Raw genomic sequence first — 20,619 nt, 5'->3', positions numbered from 1 at the left:
CTTCTAAACAAGCAAAGCACAGTGATATGCACCATGGGGGATACCAGATGCATTCAGCCACTTCACAATCTCTATGAGGAAGAAGGGAAAGGGAGAGCCTAATATTGGTGTTCCTAGAACCTCAATACAAAGTAGAGTATAATGACTAGCACTACAAAGTCATGAGGTTCAAAGCAAGAGCACAAACTACGTATCAGAACAAGATATTTTCATAATTTCATACATAAAGATAATTTGCTACATGTCATACCAAATAAAAAATCATCTAATTTGGCATTTTTACAAAAAGACATTCTTAGTTCAAATATTTTAAACTTTTCTTAAAATAACACACCTTAGAAAATCAGGATATCTCTGTGAGTACAAAATAGTACCATGAAAAATGATAGCTTTTTACTGGTAGAAAAGGAAGGCAGAAAGAAAAAAGAGGGTATACTACAAAAGGACATCATATAAATTATCATTTGTAAACTATCCCATTCCCAATGTTTAAGATAATAGATACATATTATTATAAAATCTATTACAGTATTAGTATCACAATTAAACTGTGCAGCAGGGACAATGACAGAAGTAGTAAAACATACACAAAGCATGACAATATGGTAACTAGTATTTTTGTTCTCTTGAGAAAACAAAAAAACGATGGGAAAAAAGAATCATAGTTTCACAGGATCACATGATTTGGTTCCCAGAATGACAGGCTTTAGTCTCAAAAAACCAAAGGCATATAGCCCAAAATCACCCATGCTTTTAAAAGGTGGTTATTAATAGACTGGGTAATTAACTTGGTAGAGGTACTGACAAAACGGATCTCAGCAATTTGTGGCTAAAAATCATGGTTGTTTCCATTTTGACTGCTAGTATTATTCTTAGATTCATTTCAAAGAAAATTGAGTGCCAACTATGTGCAAGGGAGGAGACACACAGATGAATGAAACAGGTCCTAGCTCATTCATTCACATATGTAACAATATTAGAAGAACATCACTAAAAAATACAACAGAAACTAGACAGAGAGGGGTACCTGTCTTCATAGTCTACTTAGTAACTTAAACAAAAGAGCTGGTACTGGCCGGCGCAGTGGCTCATGCATGTAATACTAGCACTCTGCGAGGCCGAGGCGAGTGGATCGCTTGAGGTCAGGAGTTCGAGACCAGCCTGAGCGACACCCCGTCTCTACTAAGAATAGAGACAAAAATTATCTGGACAACTAAAAATATATATAGAAAAAATTAGCCGGGCATGGTGGTACATGCCTGTAGTCCCAGCTACTCGGGAGGCTGAGGCAGGAGGATCCCTTAAGCCCAGGAGTTTGAGGTTGCTGTGAGCTAGGCTGACGCCATGGCACGCACTCTAGCCCGGGCAACAAAGTGAGACTCTGTCTCAAAAAAAAAAAAAGAAAAGAAAAAAAGAGCTGGTACTCAACATGGGGAAACTCCCTAAATAGCAACACTTTAAAACCTGGCTTTCCACAATATCATTTCTCTCCCAACCCTTTCAAACTAGAAGCCATTTAATTTCCGATGTCCCTCATATCCCATGGTTGCTATTGTACTGACTCTCTAATAATCCCTTTTCTAAACTGGATCCCCAGTAGTCTCTCCCTCCTTTGGGATTACCCTATTATATTCAGGTCACTCTCCCCATATGAGATTCTTCAAGGGTTTTTACACCTAGCTGACAGCCTTTTTCTTTTTTCTGACTCCTCTCATCACCCTAGGCAACTCCAATATTCTATGTAATGGAGTCTCAGTTTCTTCCAACAACTTTAAGTTACAAAAAAAGGACAAGATAGCAGGCGAACTAAAGATAAGCAGCAATGCGGCACTCAAAACAGCATTCGTACTAAATATTTTACTCTATCTTCTCTCCTGCCTCTTTTTGAAAATTAAAAACCAATGGCTCCACTACCAACAAAATAAACCCAACCCCCTACAATGTTTTTCAGATTCTAGTCCAACCCACTTTATCATTCTCATTTCCTACAAAAACATGTGAAGACCCTTTAGGTTCCATCTACACTGATCTACCTCACTACACTCATACCTACCTGCCTTTTTCTCATGCCATTTGCCCTACTGGGACTATATTCTGCCTTTGTTCACATCATGAATCTTTAATAATCCTTTAAGGATCATCAAAAGTGACCTCCTCTTTCTACCTTGCCCTGAATTCCTCAGGCAAAATAATTCCCCTTCAAATCTGATTACCTCACTAAAACTGAGCTTCTTGCTGCCAGGCATCATGCCTTAATTGTTTTTGGGTGGCTGAAACACAAGAGAAACTCAATGTGAAACACAAGAGAAACTCAATGTTTCTGTAGGCCTCTGAACTGAATCTGCCTTTGCTAACAAAAATCTTATCTCTAAGGGTTTCTATCAATATCCTTCTTAACTCACTATAATCATTGTGTTTATAACATATTTTATGCATAAATGCCATTAAAAATATCTCTCCACATTCAAATTTGCCTAGAAAGGAGGGAAAAGCACTCAAAAATCTTTATTATGAAAGTAAGTCTGTTTAACTAATTGGCCCACAATAGTCCAGAGCTCACCTTAAAGTTACCAACTCCACTTTCACAGGCAATTAGTACTCTCACATAAACATCTTAATTTACCTATAAATAAATATAGTATTTAAAATACTAGCTCTTTTTCTCCCCCTAAAAATTGGGAGAATCTTAAAGTAGCATGAGGAAAAAAAAAAACGAGGAGAAAATATATTGAAAAAGTAGTTTACACAGAGACATTTTCAGCAAACGAGACTCTACCTACAAAAAATAAATAGTAAAGTATTACCTGTTCTACAAAAAGACTTTTCAGTTTACAAAGAGATTCAAAGAAATAGTCGCTCAAAAATTGAAACTATGTCTCCTTCAAGGTTTCAACTTCCCTCCTGTAACACAAAGTACTTAGAAAAGATCAGGATTACAAGGCACAGATCCAAGTATGGAAGTCCAAAGCAAGTTCCACAAAGGCAGGAATCTTTGCTAGGTAGATCACAAATGTTCAGACCACTACCTAGCATTTAGTATGTCTTCAACAGGCAGTTTTCTGAATACACGAAAAGTGAGCTGGAAGAAGCTCCTCTTTATTTTGCCTTCCTACCATTGAACTGAAGTAAAATATTACTTAAATAATAGGATACATGGATAGACAGACTTTGAAAACCACCGGAATAAATGTTCTTTTTAAAGTTAACATCTTTTTTGTTCAGCTATTCTTTTTTAATAGGGAAACAAACTTTCAAAGTACAAGAATTAGCTTTCAGGCCGGGCACCGTGGCTCACGCCTGTAATCCTAGCACTCTGGGAGGCCGAGGCGGGTGGATCGCTCGAGGTCAGGAGTTCGAGACCAGCCTGAGCAAGAGCGAGACCCCGTCTCTACTAAAAATAGAAAGAAATTATCTGGCCAACTAAAAATATATATAGAAAAAATTAGCCAGGCATGGTAGTGCATGCCTGTAGTCCCAGCTACTCGGGAGGCTGAGGCAGTAGGATCGCTTAAGCCCAGGAGTTTGAGGTTACTGTGAGCTAGGCTGACGCCAGGGCACTCACTTTAGCCCGGGCAACAAAGCGAGAAAAAAAAAAAGAATTAGCTTTCATAGGTTCATTTATGAGGCTACCATGTTCCCCAATTATTACCACAGAGTAATTAATTTGAAAGAAGAGAAATTAAACATAAGGCAAATCTAAGAAACCTGCTAAGCATTACAAAATTGAGACAATAAAGCTCTTGCCACATTAAAACTAAATTTTCTCCCCTGACTTCAAGAATATTAAAAATTGAAATGTTTTTATTCTAAACATGTATTATGGCACAGGAACAAGCTGCAAAAACTACGATCTTCCCAAGTCATAATAACCCAAACTTACCAAGACATGTATTCATTATATAATTTTAAAGCTCTTCAGGTTAACAAAACCAACCTCAATCTCATTTTAGAGATTAATAATCTGGAGTCCACAAAGGTCTACCAATTTGTTCAAGATTATTAGTGGCAGAATTAGGTCTAACGCTCGGTTCTTTCTACTTTTCACCCAGTACTTTTTCTACTGCAGCTATATCTAAGTTATTTCTTACTATCAAACATAGAGTGCTCAACAGAGGTTAGAATAAAAGCCAAATTCTTTGTTAGTATACGATACACTTAGAGACCCTCAAGTTTGAATCCTAAATAGGAATCTTATAGAAGGAGTAAGAAAAGAGATAGCTCCACCTTTACTTTGCCCACAAGTGGTGAAACTGATTATCAGTACTTCTTAATTTAAAACTCTTTTAACATTTAAAACACACACAAAATGACTATGAAAAACTGTACCTCTGCTAAATAAATGTCAAAATTAAGTTATTTTATAATTTAAGGTTAGAGCTGAGTATAACCCTGGCCATTTCTCAGTCTCCATTGCAAGCCTCAATGTATTCAAACACTAAATGTTTAACACATTAACTACCATGGGAGCTGTATTTAACTCATGCTAGTTTTAAGCCCGGGGCCTCATGAAGCATACGTTAACTCACACGTCTCTTCACTTTGGGAGCCGCAAGAGCTATTTTTCAAGTGGCATATAACTCACACAGAGAAAACAATAAAAAATAACAAATCTTTCATTAAATTAGAAAGCATCGGTTTGTTTTTGAAGTTTTTATTCTATATTTGTAATAAAACACCATGGTCCCAAGGAAAAAAAAATTTTTTTAGTGTGGCAGTCAATGTGTTAAATTCCTCAGAGTTCAATGTTGGGCCCTCTTTTCTTTGTCTCTGTGATTCCATATACTTTCAGGGCTTTAAACACACATGGAGTATCGCTCATCCTAAACGCTTGGGACCAGAGGTGCTTTGGATTTCAGATTTTGGAATGTGTGCATATACCCAACGATATCTTAAGGATGGGACCCAAGTTGAAATAGTAATTTTATACAATATTTTTAATAATTTTGTACATGAAATAAAATTTTGACTTGTGACCAGTCACATGAGGTCAGCTGTGGATTTTTCCACTTGGGGCATCATGTTGATGCTCAAAAACTTTTTGATTTTGGAGAATTTTGAATTTGGAATTTTTGGATTAGGGATATTCAACTTGTATTACCTGTATGTTTGCAATTTCCAAATTTACATTTCCAGTTTAAACTTCTCAGAGAACTAGATCTGCATATACAATTTTGTGGGTATCTTAAACTTAACCTGTCCAAAATGGAGCTCCTTATTCTACCCCAAATCTGTATCAGAAAACAGGATCACCCAGCTAGTTGTCCAAGAGCCAAAAACCTAGAAATTATCTTGGATTCTTCCCTCTTTCTTATCTCCTAAAATCGGTCTACTATAGCCTGTAACATTCTTTCTACATCCAAAATATATCTTGAATCTGAAAGCCTTTCTCTATTACCACTGTCACTACACTGGTATGAATCACCACTAGTACTCACCTGATTTATTGGATTTCTCCTTCCTGGCCCCCTCACTTCAACTCTTGAGCCTTCTAACTTATTCACCGCACAGTAGCCAGAGTAATATTTTAAGAACCTGCATCACAGCATATCACTGTCTTTCTTAAAATCATTGAATGGCTTCCTAACGTATATACAATTAGGTACAAAGCGCTCCACCACGGCTCCAAGGCCTGGAATGATCTGGCTTATGCTTCCTTCTCCAACCTGATCTTGTCCCATTCCTCCCCACTATCAACTCTTAACTCCCAACTCACAATAGGCTTTTTTCAATGTCTCTACTCTAGAAATTGGCAAAGAATAGCCTGCTGCCTTTTTAATGTAAAGTTTTATTGGAATACTGCTATATGCTCATTCATTTACATAGGTCTATTGCTGCTTTTTGCTACAACAGCAGAGTTGAAGAGCTGTGACAGAATGTATGGCTCAGAAAAATGAAAATACTATCTGGTCCTTTACAGAAAAAAGTGTTGTATAGCCATTCTCTTTGCCTGGAATGCTCTTCAACCCACTTTTCTCATGAGCACCTCTCATTCTTTAAATCCCAGTTTAAACATCACCACTTCCTCAAACAGCCCTTTCTTGACCTATGTAGTTGACCTTATCATTTTTTTCTCTATCACTGTATCCTGTTTTCTTGCTATTTCATACCTAAACGTTTGTTTACTATCTATTCCATGAGTGCACAAATCAGATGTGTTCTATTTACCAATATATTCCTTACACCTAGCTCAGAGCCTGACAAATAATAAAAACTTTTGAATGCTGAATTCTGTGATGAGAAAACTTTATAAGGATACCTTTGAGGCTTTGACAAAATGATATATAATTTAAAAGTACTTAAATCTGAAAAGCAGAACTTTTTTCCTCTAGTATAACCATGCTTTTTATTTTATTTAGAAAAAAGAAGTTAAAGAAAAAATAATCCCTGTGAAAGCCAAAATGTTTTCATTTTACTAAAGTGATTATTAAAGTTTTCTTATGACAAGGCACATATCATACCCTTAGTTTTACTGTGTGGTCTTGAGAAATTCACTGAATTCCTTTGGGTCTCAGTTTCCTCAAAGGAGACATTCTTCCAGAGACAGAAAGAATAATCGCCTACTAGAAGTATTTTAATTAGAGAAAATATAGCACTTATATTTTCTATGCCTGCTTCAATTTTGTGAACTTATTTCCAAAGCCAACAATCAGCTACCTTCATCCCAAAGAAGTGTCGTCTCTGAAGTCCCCCTTCATCTGTCCTCTGGTAGTTTGTACTGCTCTGTTTTAACAAAAATATTTGACTACATTCACTATTCTTACCTTGAAATTGAGGTACCAACAAACTATACAACGAAACAGTTCTGAGTCCATGTAAAAATTATAGTTACCCTGAACTCTTCTGTGTAAAAAAATGAGTCCTAGCTGTATATATCATAGCACTAAAAGTACTCTGCTTTAAAATAAACATATATAGTTAATTAGGCAGCTCAGCTAATTGCCAAAAGGACAGTGAACAAAAAATTGATAAAAAGACCAAACAGTAATGCTTTCAGAACCACAAAAAACGGGTATATTCTGTGAGATTAAAGATAGGTATATTTTGATACCACAGAATCCTAAACGGTTTTCTCACCTTCCAGTCAAAACGTACAATGCAGAGACAGAGAATATTGATTTTCATGCAAAATACACTTTTGCACATTGTATCAGTAACATCCCAAAGTCCCATTTGGCAGAACAAATTGACACTTCCTACATTAGGAAACAAATATTCTGAGCTACTGCAGGATGGCCCTGCCTATCAGTTAACAGTTCTCTTTTGGGCCAGGCGTGCTGGCTTAAACTTACAATCCTAGCACTTTGAGAGTCGAAGTGGGAGGATTACTTGAGGCCGTAAGTTTGATCAGCCTGGGTAACGTAACAAGACCGTGTCTCTACAAAAATGGAAAAATTAGCTGGGCATAACGGCATGTGCCTGTAGTCCCAGATACTTGGGAGGCTGAGGAAAGAGGATCACTTCAGCCTGGGAGGAGTCTGAGGTTGCAGTGAGCTATGATGATGCCACTACACTCTAGCCCAGGCAACAGAGTGAGACCCTGTCTCAAACAAAAAGAAAAAAAAAGAAAAACTTTATTCTACTGAAATAATCAATCAATAAACATGCTGAAATTGGTACATTTCCTAGTCAAAAACTGAATGGTCAAATGAGTGTTTGTAAAAGAAAAGGAAAAAAAAAAACATTTTCAGATGCTAGTGATTATCATGAATGATTATGTATAAGAGAAGTTTAATTAAGAATTTAGCATATGCTGCATATTTTTAAATTTATTTAGCACAATCAACGTGAATACATATTTTCCAGACTATGTTATACGGAATTGCCTATATTTTGAAATGAGAGTTGTCATGGACTGAATGTTTGTGCCCCCCAAATTCACACTTTGAATCCCTAATACCCAATGTGATAGTATATAGAGGTGGGCCTTCGGGAGGTAATTAGGTCATGAGGGTGGAGCACTTATGAACAGGACTGGTGCCCTTGTAAGAAGATACATGAGAGTCATGATCTCTCTCTCTCTTCCTGCCATATGAAGACATCGAGAGGAGGAGCCCACCTGCAAACCAAAAAGAAGGCCCTCACAGGAACTAAATCTGCAGGCCCTTTGATTTTTGACTTTCCAGCTTCCAAAATGGTGGGAAATGTCCATTGTTTAAGCCACCCAGTATGCACTATTTGTTATAGCAGCCCACATTAACACAACAGTTAACCTTAGATACAGGACCACTTTAAGTATTAGTAACTTATAGTATGCTGAACTTCTTGGAGTTCTCATGGCGTTATTGCTCATATGACTTCAATAGCTACTCAAAAATGTTTCAGAGTCCAAAAATCGGTCACTTAAAACACTGATCTCACACCCTGGCCTTTCCTCTTCTCACTTTTTGGATGAGCCAATTCTCAACTATAACACATGGCTACAAATGTTTTTTTTCTGCATTTGTGCCTAAGCTGGAAACTACTACTGCTTTAAAAAAATCACAAATCACACATTCAAGCCAACTCCTACTAAGCTTTTTTCTCACTTGCCAATTCATTAGTATATTCCCCACAAGGGTTACTCCAAGTCTCTTCATCTGATTTTCAGAAAATGGATGGTTTCACTATTAGAGTCTTAACAGTTTTAGAAATAAAGAATCTCAGAGATACTACTTTCAACTCCTTCCTTATATTTTATATGTAAATAAAATTTAAAGGACTATAGCTTCATGGACAGTGGGCCAATTAACTTAAAGCCTCTTACCCATAATTAATTTCATCATTATTTAATGTATCTTGCTCAATTTGTTCTATCTCAGGAGCAGATCTACAGAAAAGTCAAGGGCACAGCCTGAAGCCACACTGCCTGCAGTTCCAGCTAGGCTGCCTAGTAGCTGTGTGCTTCTGGACAAATCACCAATTCTCTGTGCCTCAGTTTCTTCATTTGTAAAATAGAGGTAATAGTAGTATCTGGCACACTGGGTTGTGACCATTAGCTAAGTTAAAACATGTAAAATCACTAGCCCATAGTAAATGCTAAGTAAGAATTAAGTTGTGATCATTATCATTCTCTACAGCAACAGTTCCCAACCTTTTTGGCACCAGGGACCGTTTTCATGGAAGACAATTTTTAATTTTTTCCACGGACCAGGGAGGAAAGAATGGTTTTGGGATGATTCAAGCACATTACATTTATTGTGCACTTTATTTCTATTATTATTATATTGTAATATCTAATGAAATAATTATGCAACTCACCATAGGCTGGGGACCCCTGCTCTATAGAACCTTTGGCAAACGAGAACGTATCCCCCCCACCTTCTACATTTACTTCTCCATTACTCTTTAACCCCATACTCTTTCCATACCCAAGAACTCAGTTCTTTCAATCTTCTCCACTTTAGTATCTTTAAGCAAATTCTATCATACTACTTTTCTTCTTTCGATGCCAAACTTCTTATATTAGTCTTCTTTTTATTTCCCATACCTACTTTATCATGGTTTGCTCCCAAGATTCATCCCTTGACTCTGGGCTCTTTGTTCTCTGAACTCCAACACTTACTCCTCACCTCAGTATATGCTTCCAAATGCCCAATCTCCATATCTTAATTTTGAATTCCTATCTAAGCTCTAAACTTGTATATCTCCAAATATATGATATTTCTACTTGAGCATCTTATGATCTCACATTCAATTTTGATCACTTGTAAAATGATTCCTAAGGTAACTTCCAACTATAAAAATTTTCAATATAATCTAAACAAAATTCCTATCTTCTACCCATTTCAAATCAGTTTTCCACTATAACTTCACAATATTGCTACCTTTGACACCATAATTCTCCTAGTAACCAAATTCTGCCTCGTCTTACTTAAGAATTTCTGACATCATCCATTCATTTCTACACTATCAATTGTACCCAGATTTTTCCAGGTCTTCTCCTGATTCTAGTAAACCTCTTCTCAATTCTACATTTCTATCATTTTCATACTGTTCAGTTACATTATCACCAGCTTAAAATAACATCTTCAAATACTGTCACATTATCACCCACTTAAAAACCTCCAATAACTCTCCACTATTTAGTCCAAATTCCTTAGCCTGGCATTCAAATTTTCCTACAATCTGTTCCCAAACCATCCATTATAATCCACTAAATCCTCATCATTATTATATACCTCAATCAAGCTCTACTTACCACCTAAATGTAACCACTTCAACTCTATAGGATCCCATGACATCTGCCATCCTGATGCCTTCCACATTATTCACATATATCCAAAATTTCTGAAGGCTCACTTCAGTTTCATCCTTTCCCATGAAATCTTACAGTCCAGAGTAACCTCTCCTTCATCTGAATTCTTAAGCCATTTATTGCCTATACGACTCACTTGCCACTTAATTACATAATGCCTCACACTGTTATCTCAATGTGTGAATCATCTCTCATATCAGAGTAAAAACCCCAGGAAGAGATAGTATCATATCTCTATGCACCCACTATATTTTCATAGAAAGCTGTGCCTAGTAGGCACTTAAAAAAACTATCGATTGTGTAAAGAACACAATCACCTTGCTTCATGATACTAACTACCTGACTCATGTAATCCCCTGTAAGAGAAATGAATTATTGAAAGAAAAGTAGAAATAGAAAGTTACTATTTTGCAACCACCATAGTAATAATGATTCATTCAAGAATCATCAACAGATGCTAAAACCATCACATGAAAGTTTCTGGGGGAACAGGATATTCATACAGTCTCAAAATATATCTCAACAGATTACTTATGAATTACAAAGGGAAAAAAGGTACCTTTACAGTGAAGAAATCTGGCGGACACCAAGTGATCAAAGTTAACATCACCAATAATGGGATAAACTGACATCATGTGCCTCCTGATGTGATGCACTGAGGACACAACATCACTTATGTATTATTCCTGCCAAAAATGCATAACCTGAAACTAGTCATGAGGAAACAATCAGACAAACCAAAAACTGAGGGAAAATCTACAAAACAACTGACCTACACTCTTCAAAAATGTCAATGTGCTGAAAGACAAAGGCAGGCTGAGGGACTGAGTATGTGATCCTGGATTAGATCCTGGACCAAAAAACAAATTGCTATAAAGAATATCACTGCTACACAGGACAACTGGGGAAATTAGAATATGAACTGTATTAGATAACAGTATTACAGTAATATTAAACTGCCTGATTTCGATCATTGTTGTTTGGTTACTTAAGAGAATTTCCTTATTCTTAAAAGAAATGTTACAAAGTACTTTAGGGTAACTGGAATCTAAACCTTATTCTCTAATTGTTCATCAATAACGACATTAGTAATAGTAATAATAACAAGTATTAACAGAAAGACTGGAAAAATGTAGCAAATGTTAACTGGTGAATCTAGATGAAGGGTACACAAGAGTCCATTTATTATACTATTCACAGAACTTTTCTGGGTTTTTTTTTAATAAAATTCAAAAAATGAATACTCTAATACCACATAAAAACTATAGGGAAGTTTTTATAAATCTGTGGTGTTCTACATTTGAAAATTTAAAGCAAGACATTGTAGTAAAGTTATTTTATGTGCAGTGTAATGAGTCTGCTCGATAAAAACACCTGTTCTAAAAAAATACATCTTTTTGAAATCAGAAAACCACTTTATAATTTTAACAACCCACCATTAATTTATCTTTTAAAAAATTCACATTTATCATAGAACTCAGTTAAATAAATAAGGTCAACTTCAATTAGTGAAACGTCTTAGAGAATATTTTTTAAACAATGCAGTTTTATTGTTTTCAAATACACAGAGAAAGTAGAGAAAGCCAAAATGGGCTGATTGACTAAAGCATTTTAAGGAAAAAATAATTATCTGTAATTAACATACTAATAAATACGCATTTGTAAATTACTGAATGCTTCACTATGATTATACAGAATGTATTTATTACAGATCACAAACTTCATCTTCCCTCAATTATCAAAAATTCTGATTTAGCTAATTATAAGTTTTGAGTGAAGTTTTATAATACAGACATGAATTAATAATTTCTATACACTTCCTAGAGCCTTTAAAAAAAATACTTCTGATCAAAGTGCAATATGGTTTAAAAGATTTTCTACATTCAATCAATACAGTATTAGCAACAGTCCTTTAAAGTTGGATACCTTATTTATGAGATGTTCGGTAACAACTTCTCTTAGTCCAGTGTAGAGCTTTTCTCCATGTTTATGCAAAACCATTGTATATGCATTTCTATAGAGCTCCTCAAAACTAAGACCACTGTTATTCTTACGCTGGATTTCTTGAATTGCATTTTTCAGAAGGTCCCAAATGCTGTTTACGTATTTTTCATCCATGGTCATCTGTAATATCCAAGAAAGAGAAGAGACCAAAAAAAACAAAAAACAACGGTTAAAAATCTTTCTGTATTTGTCCATATAGTAAATATTTTATTATATGGCTATAATTATAAATCTGCATGACTTATAAGGATGTTAGCCTGTTTTAACAGAAATAAAGGGATACATTTTTAAATAGTTTCTAGATCTGAGAGAAATATTTTTTTCTAATCCTTTAAGACCTCCCTCCATTCTTACCTAGAGCAAAACTTTCCACTTTAAATAAAATCATGACTTATATACCAAGTCACTACTTAACCCTCCTCCTCTCTCTCCCTCCAACCATATCCACCAAACTGATTTTATGCCAATACAATCTGCTAGTTCTTGTGCTCAAGATGCCAACTTCTTATATTCAAAGTATGGCAAAGGGACCAGAAACATAGGCACCACCTAGGAACTTGTTAGAAATGTAGAATTTCAGGCCCCACCCCCAAGCTACAGAAATAGAACCTGCATTTTAACAAGAACCCCAGGTGACATATATACACAGAATAAAGTCTGACAAATAATTCTCTAGTTCCATCACAAATCACCTATGCAGAGGCCTCCCTTTAGCAATCGTCCATCTCAGCATCATCAAAATCTTTTTTCTCTGCTAGATAATTTCCATGCATATTCAAAATTATCAGTTTCCCATCTAACAAACAAACAAATCCTTACAACCCACATATTCCTCCAGCACCACCTAATCTCTCTTTCCACTTACAGAGGAATCACTGGCAGGAGGAGGGAGAGATTTCTATATTCTTTGTCTCCAACTTCCATCTTTCCATTACATCTTGAATCCACTCCAATTAGGCTTTCATCTCTACCATTTCACTGAAAGTACTCTTAAGGTCACCGGTGACTTCTATATTGCTAATATCTAATGGTCAAAGTCTCAGTTCCCATTTTGCTTGACCTATCCAGCAGCTTTTCAAAGAGCTCCTCACTCCTACTCCTTGAAACAGATTCCTCACTTACCTTCCAAGCTCCATAATCTCCTGTTTTTCTTTCTATTTCACTGGGTCCTATATGTCAGTCTGCTTTACTGGTTCTTACTCATCACCACAACCTCCAATCCTAAGGCTCAGGTTCTGGATCTCTTGTCTATCCACACTCAGTTTCTAGGGTGTAGTTGATGTCATCTATTCTCATGGCTTTAAATCAATCTCAAAACTGATACATTCTTTTCGGCCCTTTCTCTTGCATACTAGAGTCATATATCCAGCTACCTACTCAATGTTTCTACTTGAATGCCCAGTAGGCATCTCAAACTTATCAAGTCTAAGACAGAAGTCATAATCTTTCCCCCTAGTCTTCTTCCACTGCAGTCTTTTCCAACTCAGCAAAATGTCTACTTCCTTATAATCATCTGGAACTACTCTCTCATTGCACTTCTAATCCAACAGGAAATTCTGTAGTCTCTACCTTCAAAATATATCCAGAATTCAACACCTTCCACTGCTACTACCCTGGTCCAAACCACTATCATCTCTCAGGTTACTCCAACAGACTCTTAACTGGTCTCCATTTCTGCTCTTGGCCTGCTACCATCGGATAGTCAGAGTGACCTTCTGAAAGCATAAATCAAATCATGTCACTCATCTGCTCACAACCCTCAATGACTTCTCATTTCTCTTGGAGTTAAAGTCCTTACAATGTCCTACAAGGCCTTATCTGATCTGACAATTTCTCAATTTCATTTATTTTTCCCCTTGCTGACTCTGCTCCATGCACACCAACTTCCTAGCTATTCTTTGATCTATATGAAACAAGGTCATTTCACTGTCTTTGTATTTGCTACTCATTCTCTCTGGAATGTTCTTCTCTCAGATTTCTGGATGGCTCCAACCTCTACTCAACTGTAATCCTTACAATGAAGTTTAAATGCCCCCTGTCTTATTTATTTACAACAACAGCCTCCTCTCACCAACAGCCTCTCATCACCACTGACCCTGACTCCAACCCCAGAGTCTTTGTTCTTTTCCTGGTCTCCCTCTCCCCAAACAAATTGCAGCTCCATGAAGGCAGAGATTTTTTTCACTGCTGAATTCCTCAGCCCTGTGTTCCCCCCCTCCCACTGCAGCTCAGGACTGGCGGTGTACCACTGCCTGAGCTCCACTCTCCCTCACCCTGCCCCCCGTTGAAAAATTGTCTTCTGTGAAACTTAGGAACTGGGCGCACAGCAGTTGGGCAGCAGGAACATTTATAGCTGCTTCCCATCGTTGGCATCACCACCTGAGCTCTGCGTCCTTCCACCCCCATCTGCCTGAGCTCCACTTCCCCCTGCCCCTCATCCCATGGAAAAATTGTGTTCCACGAAAGTGGTCCCTGGTGCCAAAAATGTTTGGGACCACTGCCTCAGCCCCTAAAACAGTACCTGGCACATAACAAGCACTCAGGGTGGCTGGCTGAATGATTTTCTGCTAATATCTGACTAAGGAGCCCTTTTTTATGCCACATAAAATCTGCAAGTTCTGCATTTACAACCTGGGCAACACTGGTCAGCTTCACACATTCTTCTGACTTGAAGTGTATAAAAAGTACTGAGTTAGTGGAATCCCCTCCAAGTCATGTCTGATGGGTATGAATGTGAGAGAGGAAGGAGTAGACAAAATAGTTCTTGTAGTCACCCTAGCAGTAAAGTACTAGCTCAATTTTCAATCAAGAGGATCCTTAAGCAAATAACTCAAACTGAGTCTTATTATTCTTATCTTTTCTGGAGACCTTAAGGAGGCTATTTAACAGAATAACCTCTTTCCTTTTACCAAATCCTATGCAAAACCTAAGTTTGTAAGAGGATTTTATCAAATGACCTTAGGAGAATTTACCCTCACACTTAAACTGCTACCTATTTTAATCATACACCTTGACACACAGGATGTCATCCATATAAAATGTTAAAAATGTGGTTATTTATGTAACTTCTCACAAATAAAAGAAACAAGCCCCATAACAATGATGGCCTCAAATACCATGGCTATGTTTGTGCAACGTGGTTTTAGTTTGCAGACAGCATAAGCTGAGGTTATAATAAAGCAAACTAAGACACTATTCCTTGACATTAAATAACATACAAATCAGAATATTCAGAACAATTTCCAAGAAAGAACAAAGTCAATGTGGACTATAAACCTCAGAGATACCTACACTGCTAACAGTTGAGCAAAACAAATGATCTTTTCAGGATCTATAACATAAGATCCCATGAAAGCTAGAAAAAATATAGAAAGGTCTCTACCCAGTGTAAACCAGTAAATTTTCTATTAGAAACTAAAGAATTTAAAAAAATATAAACCAAGAGGCTTCAAATATTGTACAAATACTCTCACATCATGATAAAAGAACATTTTCACATATATAAATCAAGTGTTGTTTTACAATCCAAGATTGTATGTGATATCTTTCTTAGTATTCATGCCTTATCAATAGAGCAGAGGTGGGGGTCACAGGACAAAAATGTTCCTTCTGTTGACAGTTAAGGTTAAAAACCAACCAACCAACCAACCACACACTTTTTTTTTTCAAACAATGAGAAGAAAATAGACCAAGGAAGAGTAAATGACTTACCCAAAATCATACAACTGGGATTATAATTCATATATCCCCAAACCTAGTCCAAACCTTTGGACCCACCTAAGATTCCACTGTGTATCACGGTAAAGTAACATCATAGTGTGAGTCATTGATTATCTTGGTAAACACGGTATATTAGTAGAGAACATAGGTTTTGCCATCAGACAAGCCTGGATTTGTGTCACAGCTTTGTTATTCACAAGCCGTGTGACCCTGGGCAAATTAACTCCTAGGTTTAATAACAGTATCTACCTCAAAGAGTGTCACGAAGAGAAAGTCAGTAGATTTAGCCCAGCCCAGGGCACAGTATAATCCCTCACACATCAACTAACAAAAGTGCCCAATGATAGAATCTTTTAAACTCTCATCTACAGGCATCAAATAAATGTCAAAAAGAAATACAGCTTTTCAAGCTTAGCAAATAAACGGTATGAGCTAAAATAAAAGCACCTGAAGAGTACAAGTATGCTAAATGCAAAGCAGTATAATGTAGCTTTCTTTCAGAAACATTATTCTCCTATACCCCATGTTTCCTACTTTTCCAGAGCCATTTAAATCATTCAACCCCAGAACTCTGTTCTTGACTCTTTCACTTATTACTGGGTCCCTATGCATTTTTTCATTCATTATCATAGTTACAACTATTATCCATACATGTAGGGTTCTAAAACTTAAAGAGACTCTAGACTGACTATTAGGAATTCTGGAGGTTCCTAAAACTATTTACAAAATTTTGCAAGTATAATGTGTGTGTACTTCTTTTATGGAGGGGGGAGTCCCTAACTTTTATCAGATTTCCTACAAAGTTTGCCCACTCCTTAAAGAAGATAAATTACAGCAGTCCCCACTTATGTGTAGTTTCACCTTCCTCAGTTTCAGTTATCTGTGGTTAACCTTGGTCTGAAAATGTTAAATGAAAAATTTCAGAAATAATTCATAAGCTTTAAATTACGTGACATTCAGAGTAGCATGATGAAATTTTGCACTGTCCTGCTCCATCCTACCCAGGACGTGAATGATCCCTTTGTCCAGCATATCCACACTGTCTATGCTAAGTACCCATTAGTAACTTTGTAACTTAGTAGCCACCTTGGGTATCAGACTGCTGTATTGCAGTGCTTATGTTCAAATAACTCTTATTTTACTTAATAATGTCCTCAAAGCACAAGAGCAGTGATGCTGGCAATTCAGATAGGCCAAAGAGAAGACATGTGTTTCCTTTAAATGAAAAGGTGAAAGTTGTCAACTTAGTACAAAAAAAAAAATCTTATGCTGAGGTTGCTAAGATCTTAGAATAAGAGTGCATCTCCTATCCATGAAATTCTGAAAAAGGAAAAAGAAATCTATGCTAGTTTTGTCGTCATACCTCAAAGTGCAAAAGTTATGGACACAATCATCATTCAGTTCACTTCATCGCATCACGTAGGCATTGTATCATCTCACACCATAAGAAGGATTAGTACAATAAGATATTTTGAGAGAGACCACATTTACTTAAGTTTTATCACAGTATAGTTTTAACTGTCCTATTTTACTATTAGTTATTGTTGCTAAACCTCTTACTGTGCCCAATTTACAAATTAAACTTTATCATAGGTATGTATGTATAAGGAAAAAACATAGTATATATAGGGTTCGGTTCTATGTGATTTCAGGTATCCACTGGGGGTCCTGAAACAAATATATTCCCTGTGGATAATGGGGGGACTACTGTACTGGTTCTATGTTAATGGCTCCCAAATCTATACCGCCATCCCAGATTTTGCCCCAAAGCCTAAAACTCTTGTTTCAACTACCTGCTGTACATCTCCAATCAAATGCTCCAGACACAGATCAAACCCACTATGTCCAAAATCCTAGCGAACTCACTCTCCAAACCCACCCAAACCTTCCTCCTATATTCTCTAATTCAGTTGTGGCAATACAAACCACAAGCTAGAAGCATAAGCCTTCCATTAATATCCCTTCCTGTCTCAGACATCTCCTTCTTATGCAAGCATCAAGTGCTACTAACATTAGGCGCAAGGTATTTCTCAAGTATGTTCCCATTTTTCCATCCTGAATACAGGTGACCCTTGAACACGGGTGTTAGGGGTGCCAACCTCCTGCACAGTTGAAAATCCAAGTATAACTTTCAAATTCCCCAAAACTTAACTAACAATAGCCTTCTGCTGACAAGAAACCTTATGAATAACATAAACAGTCAATTAACAGATATTTTGTATGTTGTATGTATTATATACCGTATACCTACAATAAAGCTAGAAAAAAGGAAATGCTATTAAGACATCATAAGAAAGGCAAAACAGATTTACTATTAAGTAAAAGTGGATCACCACAGAAGTCTTCATCCTCATTGTCTTCACAAGTAGGCTAAGGACAAGGAGGAAAAGGAGGGGTTGGTCTTGCTGTCTTGGGTGCAGCATAAGTGGAAAAGGTGGAGGAGGTGGAAGGGAGGCAGGAAAAGCAGGCACACTCAGCGTAACTTTACAGAAATACATCATAATTTCTATCTGACATTTGCTTTTTCATTTCTTTAGAAATGTTTCTATATGGTACCAATCTTTCTTCCACCATTTGCTTTAAATTTAGTCTCAGTGCCCGTATCACAGAAAGGTCCATGTCATAAAAGAAGTCAACAGCAGTCTTGAATCATCAAAATCTTTCAGTCAGATTGTCTAATGTCAATTTGTTTTCTGGCATCACTTCTGTGTCTTTTTCCTCATCATCTGGCACTGGTTCTGAAGCACAAATCTCCATCAAGTCGTCTTCTGTTAATTCCTCTGGTGTGGTGTCTATTAGCTCTTGAATTTCTTCAAGATCTGTATCTTGAAATCCTTCACCTCTCACCTTTTTTGCTATATCCACAGTTTCTTTCATTATTTCCTTGATTGGCTCTGTCATAAATCCTGTGAAGTCAAGCAAAGCATCGGGGCACAGTTTTCTTTGGCAGGAACTTAACCAAATATTGTTTCAGGCTTTATGGTTTTCGTGGCTTTTTCTATAACAATGATGGCATCTTCAATGGTGTAATCCTTCTGGACTTTCACGATGCTCAATCAGGGTTCTCTTATATAGGGATAACACACTGACAATCTTTTCCATAAATTACTGTGTGTAATGAGCCTTAAAGGTCCTTGTGACCCCCTCATCTAGAGACTAAATTAGCAATGCTGTATTTAGGGGAAAGTAGACTACTTCAACGCCTGCAGTGTGGAATGAATGAGGTTTTGGGTGGCTAGGAGCATTGTCCAATATTAAAAAAACTTTAAAAGGCAATCCCTTATTGGCAAAGTACTTTCTAACTTCAGGAACAAAGAAATCAATTGAACCAATCCAGAAAAAACAGTTCTGGTCTGTGACTTCCTGTTGTAAAATCAAAAGACTGACAGCTAGTGTTTATCTTTTCCCTTCAAAGTTTGGGGGTTAGCAGCCTTATAGATAAGGTCAATCCTTATAATAAACCCAACTGCATTTGCACTGAACAGTCAAGTTAGCCCAGCACTTTCTGACTGAAATCCTGGTATTTGCTTCCCTTCTTTAATAATAAATGTTATTTCTGGCATGTTTTTTTCCAGAATAGGGAACTTTTGTCTGCATTAAAAATCTATTGAAGCATATATCCTTTCTCCTCATAATTTTCTCAATGGTGTCTGAAAACTTATCTGCTGCTTCTTGGTTGACAGAAGCTGCTTCTCCTGTTACATTGACTTTTTTTAAGCCAAACCTCTTTCTAAAATTATCAAACCATCCTTTGCTGGCATTATATTCTCCAGCTTTAGAGACTTCATTTTCCTTTAAGTTGTCAAATAATGACTTTGCTTTTTCTCAAATCATATTAGAGTTTACAGGTATGCCTTTTTTACAGCAATCCTGTACCCATATAAAAGCTGCATTTTCAATATGAGATAAAAAAAGTATTTCACAAAAAGTATAGGGTTTTTGTGCCCACTGGCATAGCCGCAGTGATGGCTTCAGAAATTTCCTTTTCTTTCTTTACAGTGGTCCTTATGCTGGATTCATTTATCTTGAAATGGTGGGCAACCACACCTGCAGACCCCAATCTATAGTACATACCAAGTATTTCAACTTTTTCTTATAATGTCATCACTTTTCTTCTGTTTCCTGGCAGCACTTCCAGCATTACTAGTAGCACTTTGAATGGGCCCCATGGTATTAAAGGTTTACAGTATTACACAAAACATGATGAAAAATATGTAAAAACTGCAAGATATAACTTTTTCCTGAAATATACAATTTATTGGAAAGACAAAACCGCTCATGCAGAGGTGATCAGTGACACACAGCATTTTAAGCAGATACAATATTTGATCTCACTGCAACAGTAGGTGGCTATGAAATTATTACAGTAGCACAATTATGTACAACAGCTAATTTTATGCAGTTATGAGTTCATACTGCATGTTTACATTTCTCTCAACTGCAAATGGTGGCATGTATGGTCTGTAAATGTGTGCATAAGTTTTGATAAATTTTAACTTTTTATAATATTGATAGATTTGTGTATATTTTATGGTAGTAAGTGATACAATAGACTAGTATCTACATACATTTTATGTATTAATAACTTTTTCTTAATTTTTTTATATTCCTAGGCTACACAGTTTGTCCATTTTCTCAAACTGTTACGAATCTCCAAAACA

General features: G+C 36.6%; 1 protein-coding gene across 1 annotated transcript in view; it reads right to left on the bottom strand.

Moving 5' to 3' along the window:
- The window catches only part of CUL3 (cullin 3), a 102,909-nt gene that overhangs the window by 65,909 nt on the left and 16,381 nt on the right, over positions 1–20,619 (bottom strand). The window contains exon 2 of the mRNA XM_045559098.1: positions 12,161–12,358. Within this exon, the coding sequence (XP_045415054.1) occupies positions 12,161–12,358 (198 nt within the window). The remainder of the gene's footprint in view (positions 1–12,160; positions 12,359–20,619) is intronic.

Source organism: Lemur catta, chromosome 8 (genome assembly GCF_020740605.2).
Source record: "Lemur catta isolate mLemCat1 chromosome 8, mLemCat1.pri, whole genome shotgun sequence".
Classification (NCBI taxonomy): domain Eukaryota; kingdom Metazoa; phylum Chordata; class Mammalia; order Primates; family Lemuridae; genus Lemur; species Lemur catta.
This window is presented reverse-complemented; position numbering and strand designations above follow the sequence as displayed.